General features: G+C 61.0%; 1 protein-coding gene across 5 annotated transcripts; it reads right to left on the bottom strand.

The window, feature by feature from the left end:
* Positions 1–865: 865 nt before the first annotated feature.
* C1QTNF6 (C1q and TNF related 6) lies at positions 866–10,760 on the bottom strand. 5 transcript variants are annotated; one of them, XM_059681629.1, is made up of 4 exons: positions 7,036–7,165; positions 6,179–6,437; positions 4,357–4,615; positions 866–2,963 (listed from the first exon to the last, which is right to left on the bottom strand). In XM_059681629.1, the coding sequence occupies exons 3-4, from the start codon at positions 4,607–4,609 to the stop codon at positions 2,416–2,418; spliced, it is 801 nt and encodes a 266-aa protein (XP_059537612.1). In that variant the 5' UTR covers positions 4,610–4,615; positions 6,179–6,437; positions 7,036–7,165; the 3' UTR covers positions 866–2,415. The 5 variants fall into 5 exon arrangements, with proteins under 5 accessions (XP_059537612.1, XP_059537611.1, XP_059537610.1 ...); XM_059681628.1 differs by lacking the exon at positions 6,179–6,437 and adding an exon at positions 6,438–6,603 and having other exon boundaries at positions 7,036–7,154; XM_059681627.1 differs by lacking the exon at positions 6,179–6,437 and adding an exon at positions 6,438–6,627 and having other exon boundaries at positions 7,036–7,147.
* Between the last annotated feature and the right edge of the window lie 3,160 nt (positions 10,761–13,920).

The raw sequence follows: 13,920 nt of genomic DNA, 5'->3' as shown, positions 1-13,920 counted from the left end.
GCAGATCGGGTGACACAGCCCACCTCAGAGCCCTGAGCCAAGGGGCCTGGAAATGCCAGGGCCTTTGGCCCTCGTTTGCACAGGACAAACTGTAATTCCCCTGCTCGGCAAGAAGTTTCTGAAGCTTTGCTGCCTCGGCAACCCGCAAACCACCACCCGCCTGCCGGTCCTGGGCAGTTTGGCGGTTCATCCTTTATAGAATGTTCTTCCGCATGCTGCCCAGAAAGCCACCAAACACAGCGACAGCCACCCACGCAGCGCAGGGCGCCCCACTCAGCTCGGCCAGAGGCATCCACGTGGACGACTTTAAATACATTGTGAGGAGCCACTTTCTAGCGTAGAAGGTCAGCCTCGTGGTGTGTGGTTTCCTCCAGAGAACACCCAACCGTTCTCTCGTCAATATTAAACATAAAACACGAGACCAAACCCCCAGGTGAGGGCCGGGGCTCGTTCAGCACTGACCAGAACAGACTCCGTCGGTGTTCTCCGAGGGAAGGGATGGGCGTGCTCCTCCCTGCAGCCTCGGTGCCTAGTGGGGCACCCAGCACACAGTAGGTGCTCAATAGGAGTTGTTCAGAGGATGAACTTGGCGCTCGCTCACCAGGCAACCTCTCTTCTAGTCCTGATGGCGCCTCATCCCCATTTCACAGACAAGGAAACTGAGGCTCAGGGGAGTGGGACTTCCCGAGGCCATAGCCAGGGGTGTCGCACAGCAGACTCTGAGGCGGTCCCGCTAACTCCAGAGCAGACCGGCTGCCTGAGTGAGCGAGGGGCTGGGTTCTTTGTGGGTGGGGAGCCTCAGTCTTCCTGGATATGGGTCCCCTGGGTCCCCCAAGGGCGCTGAGCAGAAAGAACCAGGCTGAACTGCCAAGAAGACACGCACCTTTAATCACGCTGGACAAGGGGGCAGGGGCAGGAGGCTGGGAGTGGCTATGCTCCGGCCTGCGCACAGTCAGGCTCTGCTGCCATCCCCAGCCACACAGCCACCAGGTGGCCCCTTGGCTGTAAGTGAGCACCAGAGACCACCCCCAGAGTCTGCGTAAGCACCAAGACTGGAGGCCGCCTCCCAGGGGAGAGGGTCAGGCCACCTGGATGGGGGAGAGGAAGGCTGGGGGCCACCAGGCTGCCCCACCTGGGAGGGGAGAAGGGGCAGGAAGCCTGGTGTCCCTTACTTGGCCTGGGCCTCTCTCGGCATCATGGCTCAGAGGAGGGAGGGTCCCCCTGACTGATCTGAATGTTACCCGCTTCAGTTCCTCAGGCCTGCTGAGGGTCCAAAGCCTGGCGCCCCTGCCCTGGCATCTCCAAAGGCAGCACCAGGCCAGGGGAGACTGGGTCTCAGCACCTTAACGCTCAGAGAGCGGGGACACTGGGACAGCAAGAGGGGACAAGGAGGGTCAGACAGCACCTGGGGACAGACAGCAAGGTCTGACAGGCCGGGGAGCTCTGGAGAACCAAGGCCAGGTGCCTGGGGGGGGGGTGCTAAACGTGGTCGTGGCTGAGCCCCAAAGGAGACAGGGAGGGTGCTGTGAGGAGGAGGGGAGTCCTTGCAGGTGCCCGTAGAGCTGTACAGGGAGCTAGGGGGCTGGGGGCTGCTTTGATGACAGGCATGGAGCAGGAATGAGAGGAGGCCGGGAACACCCTATCTCGGGGGCCCGGTCCCACCAGCATTGGGGACCACGGGTGATGAGGGGCCATGGTGTCTGAGTGCCCGGAGCCCAGACTTCAGTGACAAGAGCACCAGCGTTTCTCCGGGTCAGGTCCTGGAACCCTCCGTTTCCCCCTGGGCTGGGCTGCGTGCCCACCGAGTGCGGGGTCTGCGTCTGACCCGCTCCAGCCTTCCGGGGGCCTGGCACCGAGTGAGCACTCGTGAGGTTGGATGAATGATGGAACGAGCAAGCGGCTGCACAGGTGGGGGTGCAGGCGAGAGTGAGAGAGGGAGGGAGGAGGGGCCGCCCAGAGAAGCGAGAATGTTTAAGGATGTTGTGATGACTCTAGAATGTTCAGAGGGTTCGGAAAGTTTAGGAAGAAAGTTCTAGGGTCTAGTTACTGCAGTGTGGCCCATCGGCCAGCAGCGCGAGCGTCACCCATGAACCGACCGGACATGCGGAGTCCTGGGCCCACTCCACGCCTGCCTGAGCGAATCTGCGTTTTAGCACGAACGGTCCCCAGGCGATTCCTGTGCAGGTTCAAGTTTGCGAAGTGCTGGTCTGAAAGGCTGGGCAGGTTGCAGACTATTTAGGTTAGAAGGCTTCTCAAAATATGTGCAAGAGAGGGGACGGCAGAAACAGCCTGGGGGGGAGGGAAGGAGGAGGAGGGCTACCGCAGTGCCAGGCCCGCGGGCCCACTGTGCGGAGGGGGACACTGAGGCCCCGCGGGGATGGGCCCGCCCCGCCGGGGAGCCGCCCGCTGGAGGCCCTAGTCGTCCTCGGGCTTGATGAGGTGGCCGCTGAAGGTGACGTAGATGTCCACGTCGTCGCTGTAGATGGCGTTCTCCCGCTCGCGCTTGAAGAGCCGCGCCCAGACGCGGTCGCCGGGCGCCAGGGCCAGCATCACGCTCTGGCTCTGCATGATGCTGCGGTCGCTGGGCTGCGCGTACAGGATGACGGCCGCCTCCTCGTTGTGCATGACGTGCACGTAGGTCTCCTTGAAGTTCCAGCTGTGCACGTTGAGGCTGAAGAAGTAGAGGCCGCCCAGCGGGGCCACGAAGTGGCCGGCGGCCATGTCGAAGTGCCCGTCCGGGTTGACGAAGACCGTGTCGAAGGGCAGGGGCTGGAAGCCCTCGCTGCTGTGCAGGGCCGTTCTGCGGCCCACGGAGAAAGCTGAGAAGCGAGTCTGGCACGGGCTGCCAGGGCTGCCCACCTGCCCCTTGTCACCCTTGGTGCCCTGGGGGCCTCGCTCTCCCCGGGGACCCTCCTTGCCCAGCTTCCCAGGTGTGCCCAGCAGGCCTCGGTCCCCTTTGTCACCTGTGGGAACAAGGGAGAGGTCAGGGCAGGCCCCCTGAACGAAGGGGGCATCCACACTTGTCTGTGGAGGGCTCTGCCCCTGCCCAGAGAAGAAAGGCCAGAGGAACCAGCATTTGTGAAGCACCTACTGCCCGCCAGGCATGGCCTCCCTGAATGTCCCTCTAAAGAAGACACCGGCCATTTCCACTCACAGAGAGGTGAAGTGACTCGCCCAGGGTTGCACAGCTCAGGAGCAGGAGAGGCAGGGCTCTGCCTCCGGTCTGTCTCCACACCCGCCCATCCCCGAGCCGTCCAGGCAGAGAGGGCCCCGCCGTGGGCTCTGGGAAGGCAGGCCCAGCCCCCACCGCCCCTCCGCCAGGAAAGGGGGACACTGCATGAAGCCAAGCTCCAGGGGGATGGGCAGGTGGCAGGGTGCACTCTGCACTTCTGACCCAAAGAAGGAACCAAGGGACGTACCCACGGAAAGCCCCCTGCTAGGCGCCAGGCGGCCCTTGGCTGGCTTTACCCCACTGTGTGCCCAGCCCCAGCTGGGGTCTTGGCTGTTGAAAAGGCGAGCCCTCAGCAAATGCCGCGTGGGAAAGTGCTTTGCAAGCTCTGCAAACACGAAGCAGGACCGTTCACCTAGCACTGCCTGGCCCCTCTCCACCTGCCCGGGCGTCTGGCAGTAGCTCACCTGACCCCCAGGCAGGCACGCCTCTGACCGGGCCTTGTTCCAGGCTGACCTTGAACACGAGAAGCAGGTGGCCACTTATGCCTTGAGGGACCTGATTTCAACTATTTCCCTCCGCTCAAACCTGCCCCTGCGCCCCATCTCACTCAGAGGAGAAACCCAAGTCTGATCTGGGCCCTGCTTCATCTCCAAACCCCAGTTCTCTCCCTTGCCGCTGCGCCTTAAAACCCCAGGCCCACTCCCACCCCAGGACCTTTGAACGTGCTGTTCCCTCTGCCTGGAATGCTTTTCCCCAGATACACATGGCTTCTCCCTCAGTGAGAACTGACCATCCTACTTGATAGGCAAGCAGCCCCCAGACCTGCACTCCCCATGTCCCTTACCCTGCCCCACCTTGTCATCTCCATGGCATTTGTCACCATCAAACATTGTATCTCATTAACTTGGGCAGTATGCTTATTGCTGTCTGCCTCCCCCACTAGAATGGAAGCGCAATGGTGGTAGGTATCTCTGATCTGTTCGTACTCCAGCCCCAGAATTCAGAAGAGTCCTGACACATAGTAGGTGTTTAATTCATGTGTGAACGAAAGGGTCGGGAATAACTGTCTGTCCTGGTTTCCCCTGCTTCCTCCACCTCCCCTCCCCAGGCCCAGGAAGAGACGCCCCATGCCCTCCATGTCCCCGGCCAGGCCAGTCCAGCCTGAGCCACATACGGGTACTCACCCTTCAGGATGGTGATGTTAATATAGGGCCTGACCTCAGGCCACACGTATGGGAGGGAGGATGGAGAGGCTGCGGACTCATCGGCAGCGTAGGCGGGGGCCAGGGGGTCCTCGGGGTCACAGCACCGTCGGCAGCGCCCGGGGGGACTGGAGGTCACCGCTTCCCCAGAGGTGTGCTCCTCGGTGGGGACCCCGAACACCAAGAGAGGGAGCAGAAGCACTGTCCAGAGGAGGTCCAGGGCAGCTGTCCCCATGGCGGCCTGGAGCGGGGGAGGAACAGACAGTCTATCTAACTGAACACCTACCTCCGCTGTGCCCGTGCCCGGCACGCATGCTGCCACCCACAGCGAGTGCGTCCCCGACATCACTCGGGGAAGGGCGCCAGGGCCCCCAAGAACACTGAGGTCCACGCAGAGAAGCCAGTTCTCCACGGTCCCAGAGACTGTGGCCGGCAGGGCAGGGCCTGGAGGCCGAGTCTCCCGGAAGGATCCCCGTCTCTGAAGGCGCTGCCACGCAAGGTCCCTCCAGAGAGAGCCCAGCGGGGGAGGCTCCCGGGGACCTTGCTGGGGTGGGTGAGGAAGGCGCCCCAGCTGCCCCTGGGCCAGAACCACTGGGACTGTCATATGCCTCCCCTCCCCTCCCCCGCCCCCCTTGCTCTCTCTGGCCATTGAGAAGTGACAGGGCCCTTGGGAGAACGCAAAGATCCCGCAGGCTTGCTCTGCAGGGGAGGGGACTCAGGGCGAGCCTGTGGTTTGAGGCATGAACACGAGGTCCTGACAAAGGAGCTGGGAAAGTTCATTCGTTCTAGCAGACAGGTAGCAACCTCCATCAGAGGACACACGGGGTTCTGCGTGGGGACGGGTTATACTGCGGAGCAGCGAGGAGTCGCTGCTGCAGCCACTGCTGGCCTGCACGGGCCTTCCTGCAAGGGACCGGGCGCTCCTGGGGTGGGGGGCACATTAGACAGGAGAGAGGGCACCACAGAGACTAGGGAGGGAGGATGGAGAGGATGGCTCTCTGTTGCCAGCCCCCCTCCTCTGGGCATCTCTGTGCAGTCAACCACCTGCACAACCTCACAGGGAATCCTTGCACGGAAGCCTCGGGCGAGTTAAATCATTGGAAAGTGGTTGTGTCGATCACAGTGGACCTGCCAATAAGCTGCCAAGGTGGTAAATTGGAATGAAGGGGCAGGACTAGGGCGCCTGGCAACTTGAAAGGCTCCAGGCTTTGTGAGGGCCCGCCTTGGCCCTGGCGAGAGAGGAGGGATCCAGAGTTCCTGGAGAGGGGCAGGAAGCCGCCGGGACACCAGGGCGGGAGGCAGGCCGGGCTGGGCGGGCAGGAAGCCGGGCAGGAGCCTTTGAGGTGGCGGCCGCCTTTGGGGGCTGCGCTGAGTTATCGCAGGATCAGAAACTCGGCTTTTGAAACTAGGCTGGTTTTTACGCTTCTGGCGTTTCTTTGTTTATTTCCTTTTTTGTTCTCCTTTAACATTTAGTACAATTCAAAAATATTTTTCTGTGGTTACTACCCCTAGAGGAGGTATTGTTTTAAACGCCACCCTCTCTCTCTGAGCACTGTGGTGAGAGCTAGGTCTTAAAGGGGCAGAGGCCCTCTCCTGAGCACCTCCCCTCCCCGGGGCTGGCTAGCAGCAGAAGCGAGGGGGTGCCCAGCAGCCTCCCCCCGCCATCACCCCCTCCTGGAGGTGTCCGTTCCCCAGCTCCTGCCCCCAGCCCTGGCCGCCTGGCCCCGTGTACTGGTTCTGCTCTGTAAGGCAGGTCAAATCCACACAGATCAGCATCCTCTCTGTCCACGATGCTCACCCTCACCTTTCATTTGTAAACTGCACATCCCAGTGGTTTTGAGAAAAACAACAATCCCCTATTTCCTGGCCAGAATGTGGCCTCATGGGACAAGGTGAGGCCCTGGGTCAGACGTGAAGTCCCAGGCTGGTTGACGAGCTGGGAGACCTGGGACCAGTGGCTGGACCCGCTGGCGTGCCTGCCCCTTGACATTTACAAGGAGATGGCACCGCCACCTCCCCGCCGGGTTGTTCGGGGAGACTTAAGCGCAGCGAAGTTGGCTGACCTGCAAAAGACTCTTAATAAAAAGTTTGCTCCTTCTTCTGCCCAGCGTGACCTCTTCCCGGGGCAGGGCAGGGCAGACCAGGGCTCCTCCAGGGGACTGGCCCGTTTGGGGACCTAACTGTGGCTCCAGCCAGATGACAGTCAAAGGCTCCGAGACACAAACTGGCCTGGGGGACAGGAAGCAAAGCGGCCTAAACAAAAGAAATGGTGACAGCCTGGATCACTGACTGGCCATGGAGGAGGGTGCCCCTGGGGGTGGCTAGGGGGTCCCTGCTGCCTCCACTCAGGAGCTGGGGTCTCCTGGGGGTGGGGGAAGGGCCAGGCCCCGCAGAGTAGACTTGGTGTGCGTCCCAGCCCACCAGGGTGGGCACAAGCCAGGAGCGGCAGAGGGCAGCCCTTCACCGGGGCTACGGCCTCAGTGGCAGGAGGGGATGGGGAAGGGAGAGCCTGGAGGGCCTGGCAGGCGTCAGAGGAATGGTGCAGGGCCCGAGATGTGTCCAGGAAGCGAGGAGGGAGGAGAGGAATTCCAGGCTCTGACCCCAGCCTCCTCTGGGGGTGGGCGGCCCTGCCCTGGGAAATGCAGGACCTCCATCACTCACCCTCCGTCCCGCAGCCTCGCCCAGCGCTCACAGACCCTGGCCTGGGTCAGCCTCTGGCTCCTTGGCCCATGTCTGCAGTAATAGCTGGTTGCTGGCCCAGACCCCCAGGCCAAGCCGAGGAGGGAGGGAGTAAGGGATGGAGGCAGGGCGAGAGGGAGGGAGGGCGGAGGAAGAGGGCTGAGCTGGCTTCCCATGTCCCCTCCTCCCTGCTCCCTCCCCTCCAACCGCTGGGTTCTGCCCAGATAATGGGAGCTCTGGATTTCCTTTGCTTAACTCTTTGGTGGGGTCTTGTTGGATTCAGAGGCCCAAAAAGTCCGCGCCAGGAGGTAATCGGAGGCCCCCGATGTGCTGGCAGAGAAACTGAGGTGGGGAGAGAGGGGGTCAGGAGCCCCTTCAGTCGTTTGGGGAGGGGAGGCAGCTCTGGAATCCTGCTACTGGGGGCCCCCAGCTTAAGCTGAAAAGGGGAGAGGGCACAGGCACCAGCCCGGCAGCCTCAGTTCCAATTCTGGTGCCACCACCCACTCATAAGTGACACCCTAGGTGTCTGTAGAACTCTGGTGCCAGCCCCCTCCCTGCCAGGCACAGGAGAGGTTTGCTGAGTGAAGGCATTACCTGCTGGGCGATCAGGGTGGTAGCCGGACAAAACCCCCATCCCAATGGGTGCCAAAGTCCTCCTCCTCCTCCACCTAGAATTTTGCCATGATTGATCCATCCTCCTGGTCTTCTAGAGCCAGTGCCCCTCGGAAAATTCCCCCCAGCAGTTCACAGGGTCCTGCCTCGGCTTCCTTCTGGTTAGGCTGCGGGAGGTTTAAAAGGGCTGCAGCCCCGATTCTCTGCAGCCAGAGAACCCAGTGCAGAGGTGGTCCATGTCCCTTGCTCCCCAGCACCCTCACATTCTACATTTTTTAAAAAAAACAAAACTGTTTTCTATTGATTTCAGAAAGGAAGGGAGAGGGAGAGATAGAACATCAATGATGAAAGAGAATCGTCAATCGGCTGCTCCCTGCATGTCCCAGACACGGGGGATGGAGCCCACGACCTGGGCATGTGCCCTGACTGGGAGCCAAACTGACCTGGTTCATCGACGTTCAATCACTGAGCCACGCCGGCCAAGCTCATGCTACATTGGTGCTGTACTGACTGCCTGTCCAGGCCTCTTCTTTGCAGGGACTCCGGTGCCCAGTGGGTCTTCAGACCCATGATTTGAGGGAGCCCTGCCCCGGCCTTGGGAAAGGAGCTGATGTGACTCCCAGGTCACACAGCTGCTGAAAAGGAACCACAACCCTACAGAGCGGAAGTGCTCTCCATCCCACTGGAGTTCCCACGAGGGCACATGGGCACGGCTGTGGGCAAAGGCTGCCGTTCAGGGTTTGCCGGGAGAGGGGTGACATGATCACCCTCAGGAGGCGCAGGCGTGCAGAGATCTCGGGGGGTTTACTGAAGTCTGGACTTCGGGGCCCTAAACCCACCCACCGCCACTCGCAGGCGAGCCAGGCGTGGAGGACGGAACACCGCTGGGCTGTGTGGCCTTGACCAGCTCTCACCGGAGCCTGCTTTCCTCTTTGGGAGCTAACCAACAGCTGACTGTCCAGGCCTGAAGGACGCTTAGAGATGATCTAATCCAATTCCTTCATGTCCCCCAGGGACACTGCGATCCAGGGAGGGCAAGTCTGGCTCAAGGTCACACAGGAGACAGGAGTCCAAGCTGGGACGACAGCCAGACTCTCTCAACGTCTAGCTCTGCTGCTTCTCCCTCCCAAGCCCACCTAGGGCCCCCCACGCCTATTTAGGGGTCCCAGGGCCCCAGACGAAAGGACTATGGCTGCTGGGAAAACGGTCAGGTCCACACTGGCTGTGCCCTCCGTGTGGCCCTGCCCCCGGCAGCACTCCCAGGGCGCAGAGCCAGGGCTGCAGAGGGACAGAGCCAGGGAGTCACCTCCCGCCCTCCCCGGGCTGCCGCTGCCAGGAAAAGCGCTGAGTCAGCAGCACTGGAAGGGGAGACAGCTGGGTTTTGGTTTAAAAAGCCTCGCCTCTGAGAAAGGGGGAGGGAAGGACAAATGGATGGGGAGCAGGAGGGGGACACAGGAATGGTTTTGTCAGGGCCTCTTATGTGGCCAGCACTGTGCTCTGTGCCCACTCAACCGCCCCTCTGCGGGGACAGCTGCTCATCCACTTAACAGGTGAGGAGGCTGAGCCCTGGGAAGGCACTTGACTCGCCAGGTTCTCGGCCAGGTCCTTCGACCCCAGTCACATCACGCCCCAGAAAACAGCCCCCTGTCCCCCTGGGTGCAGGGCAGTTGGCTGGAGGCAGGGCAGATTAGAGAGCAGGACTCAAAAATATTACCCTTTAATATCTGTCCTCCACTCCCTTGAACTGAGTCTGGCTCTCCTCCCAGCTTGCCTGAAACCCCTCCATTTGTGCACCATCCCTTGGTCCCCCAGCAGGCCGGGCAGCTTGGAGACAGAGCTGCAGCCCCGGGGCAGACAAGCCTGGGTGTGTCTCAGCTCCACCGCCTGCCTGCCGTCTCCGTGTGAGACCTTGGGCATGTCTCCCTCCCTCCGAGCCTCCGTGTCTCTGGGCACGAGGGACATGCGGCAGCCAAGGCCACCTGAGCAGCCTGGTGGGACGCCCGCCGGGGGCACGCTATCCTGGCCGCCCCTCGGGGCTGCTCCTCGGTTAAACTCTGAGCGTGACGAGGGGCTGGGCCCATTCTCCTGATGCGCACAGATGAGAGAGTGAAGCACAGACGCAGACACTCAGAACCCACCCCCCAGCCACGGGCTGGGAGAAGGCATAACACAGTGACCCTGAACCAGTGGTGGCAAAGCCCTGGGAACCGTGTGCCTGTCAGAAAGTGAGCGAGACCCAGATGCTTCCTGGGGCCAGCCAGGGGCGCGGGGACTGGCCGGTCACTGATCCAACTGTTCAAGGGCAGCAACCAATTCAGCGACTAAACAAAGGAGGCCGTGAGCGCCACCAACTGGAAACCGGAGAGAACGGGTCGCGCCTGTCAGCCAGGGATGCTCCCATCCCACCGGCCCATCACCTTCTTGGGGAGCCGAGGGCGAAGGGGGAGGGGGAGGAGGGGGAGGAAGAGCCCGCTGAGACGCGCAGGGCTGGTTGGGGCGCCCATTCCCTCCCTGTTCTTCCAAACCCACTCCCGCAAGGTGGGCAGAGGCCCAATGGGAACCTCCCAAGGGCAGGCTCCCTCGCCCCCTAGTTCTCCCTCGCCCCTCTGACTAACGGGGTGGACTTCACTCTCTGGGCTCAGTTTCTCCGTCCTGGGCTTTCTGCAACCCATGACTGGTTCAACAGGTGCTAACCCGAATTGGGCGAACTGCCCCACTTTACAGAAGAGGAAACTGAGTCCCCAAGAGGCCCACGCCGTCCCAGGCCCTCCGGACCCTGTTAATTGTCAGAGGGGGAAACTGAGGCTCAGGGAAACAGGGGCAGCAGCTGGCTCCCTCCCCACGAAAATGGCCGGCTCGCTGGGCAAAACGAAGGGGCGTGACTCCCCCAACCCAGGCCCTTCCGTCGCCGCCCACTCCGTCCTCAAGTCCTGGGAAAAGACCACCGCTGGCCGCAGCCTCGCTCCGCACCTCCCAGGGCTCAGCTAAGCCCGACCCGGCTGCGTGGACACCGCCGGCGAGACCGCCGAGATGCGGCCCAGCTCCGGCCTCGGGGCCTGCACACGGGAACCCGGACGCGCAGGGGTGAGGGCGGACCCGCCGCGCTGGGGCGGGGCCTTTGTTGTGTCCTGCGCAGGGAGGAGCCGAACAGACCCGAACAGAGCCCAGCTGGCCGAGCAGAGCGCAGCGTCGCCGAGTGTTGCCGAGGATAGCCGAATATTGCCGAGTCTGACCGAACGGATCCGATTGGTGACGAATGAAACCGAGTCTGGCCGAGCCGAGCGGCGTCGGGCTACCAGAGGCGAGAGGGAGGTCCCTGGCGCCCCCTGCGGGCCACAGAGCACAGCGCTGGCCTCCGCGGGGTCTGCAGCAGTTCTGTGTGATGGGGGTATGGAGCCCACTTTATGGATGAGGAAACTGAGGCTCCAAGGGGTTCCCAGGCCAACCCAAAGGCACGTAGCGCTGGAGTTCGAACCGGGTTGTGTGGCTGAGAGTTCACGTGCCGCTGTAATGGGCACTGTGTTTTCTTTGTTCCTCTTGTAATTGCTGCCATTACTATGGCCGGAGGGAAGAGACCTGCCCTGCGTGAAGAGCAGACAGAAGGCCAGAGCTCAGAGTCAACCCTCCTCTTACAAATAAAGAAACCAAGCAGGCTCTGGGCATGTTGACCAAGTGCGACAGGACCAGCAGTTCCCATGTGCAAATATTGACATATTTCCTGGTCATTAGAGCAGAGCGCAGCACGAAGAGGCCATGTCCCACTGCAGGCCTCATTTCCCCTTTAACAAGATGGCCATGGAGGGCACGGGCTCCTGCCTGCCTACAGGCTGTGTCCCCAGGGCCTGAGCCAAGACCTGAGGTGTCCGGGACCCTGGAGAATGCGAAGTGTGGCTCGGGCACTTTCTTTGAGCCCGTGAAAAAGTAAAGGCTGGTCTGGCCCGGCCCTCAAGCTCGCACACACACACACACACGAGTGTGTGCCAGTCCTTCGCCCCTGTGTGCACACGGCACTGGCCTGCCAAGGCTGCAGGGCTTGCTGGGGAGGGGCTGGACCTGTAGGAGGCGACTGAGGCCCCGTGGGGCCTGGGCTGCCGGTCATGCCGGAGAGCATTGTCTGCCACTGCCCAACGGCCACCAAGGAGCTGGCACCAGTGGCCTCAGAGCTCTCTCCACTCCCAACATCACTCCTGATACCCCGGCCCTCATTATTGTAGTTTTAAAAAACTATAGACACTGGACTGGGGGCTAGGAAAACAGGGTTCTTGCTCCTACCTCTGGGCACTGGGCCACTGGGCAAGTCACATGGCCTATGCAGGCCTCACTGTCTTCAGCTGTAAAATGGATATCAGAGCTGTTCTCAGCACCTTGACTGTCTCCCACGCCTTCTTCCCTCTTCACTCTCAGCTGGCCATACCCCTCCCGAGGAGACGTCCACCCCACCCATGCATGGGTTCTTGCTTCTGCTTAAAGCACTTCTCACGTTTATTTAACACACACATAGCAGCTACAGTGCACCAGGCACTGTTCTAAGCTGCTTGTAAATATTAACCCATTTAAAGCTCCTAACAATAGAGACATGTGCTCTTATCTTCATCTCAGAGAAGAGGCAACCGAGGCACAGAAAGCTTCATGAATGGGCTCAAGGGCAAACAGGCAGTGAATGGATGAGCTGGGATTCAAACCCAGGCAATTCCAGAGTGAGGAGGGTGAGAGGGATTGACAATTGTCTCTTTGGCAGCCGATCAACCGTTCTCTCTCATCATTGATGTTTCTATCTCTTCCTCTGCCTGCCTTCCTCTCGGAAACAATAAAAATATATTTTAAAAAAGAACTGTCTCTTTCTCTCTGGTCCTGGTTGCCAAAAGACAGGCCTTATATTTCTCTTAGGTGACCCCTGTGAAAGGGTCGTTCGACCTCCAAAGGCATCGCGACCCACAGGTTGAGAACCGCTGTTCTAGAGGGTTTTAAATAATAATCACTTATTAATTGCACCTGTGAGGAGTTGCTCATTATTAACCCCATTTCACAGATGAGGAGACCAAGTCTCTGCTCAAGATCCTGCTGCAGAGCTGAGATTCGAACCCCCCAGGGGCAGAGCTCCAGAGGCAAGCGCTTGGCCATTTTGCTACAGTCAAGCCTCCCAGTGATTACTCTGCCCATGTCACAGCTGTCCCGCCTGCCGCAGAAGGCCCCTGTGCCCGGCTAAGCGGTCCCTGCTGGAGGCGTCCAGGAGTGGGAGTGGGGGCCGGCGCTGGGCCCTGTGGTTCCCCTACCAGACTCTGCAGCTGCCGCCCACACCACCGCAGCACCCACCACGGCTCCTCTCTGCAGGTCTAGGCCCTCATGTTGGGGGAGGCTCCCCTGAGCCACTTCCTGTCATCCTGTTGCCCCCTCTGTCCTCAGGGACACCCCGCCCTCTGCCCACCAAGATCTGCCACTCGCTGCTTGTGGCCTCCGGCAGGTGCCCTCACTTCATGGAGCCTTAGCTTCCTCAGTGGCCCTCGGGAAGGGAGAGGAACTGGAGATGAAGGGTTTGTGGGTCTGTCAGCATTTGCCTCTCTTCCTGCTTGTCCTTCCCTCCCCCACCATCCCCTTCACTCCCAGGACAGACAGATGGAGAGATGGGGCAGGCCGACAGCTGCACCGGGAGTCAGGAGGTCTGGGACCGGCTCGACACCACCCTGAGGTTGCATGTCAACTTGTGTGTGTGTCAGCATGTGCCCCAGTGTGCATGAGTGTGTGCCCCGGTGTGCATGAGTGTGTGCCTGCATGTCAGCCTGTGACCCAGTCTGCCTGAGTATGTGCCTGTGTCAGCATGTGCCCCAGTGCACATGAGTGTGTGCCTGTGTGTGTCAGCCATGTGCCCCCAGTGTGTCTGAGTGTGTGTCAGCCCTGTGACCCAGTCTGCCTGAGTATGTGCCTGTGTGTGTCAGCATGTGCCCCAGTGCACATGAGTGTGTGCCTGTGTGTGTCAGCCGTGTGACCCAGTGTGTCTGAGTGTGTGCCTGAGTGTGTCAGCATGTGCCCCAGTGTGCCCGAGTGTGTGCCTGCGTGTGCCGTGTGCCTGAGTGCGCGTGCGCCTCACCCAGCTTGAGCAGCCAGCCCTCGCAGTCAGGGTTGAAGAAGGTGTGAGTGAGGTCAGCGCCGTCGTCCTCGGGGATGGAGAAGGGCTCGCTCTTGATGCTGTCGAAGAGGTTCTGGCCCGAGAGGAGGAGGGAAAGGCCTGGCTGTACCGTCCCTCCCAGGCTGGGGCCT

This window comes from Myotis daubentonii, chromosome 2 (assembly GCF_963259705.1).
Source record: "Myotis daubentonii chromosome 2, mMyoDau2.1, whole genome shotgun sequence".
NCBI lineage: Eukaryota > Metazoa > Chordata > Mammalia > Chiroptera > Vespertilionidae > Myotis > Myotis daubentonii.
This window is presented reverse-complemented; position numbering and strand designations above follow the sequence as displayed.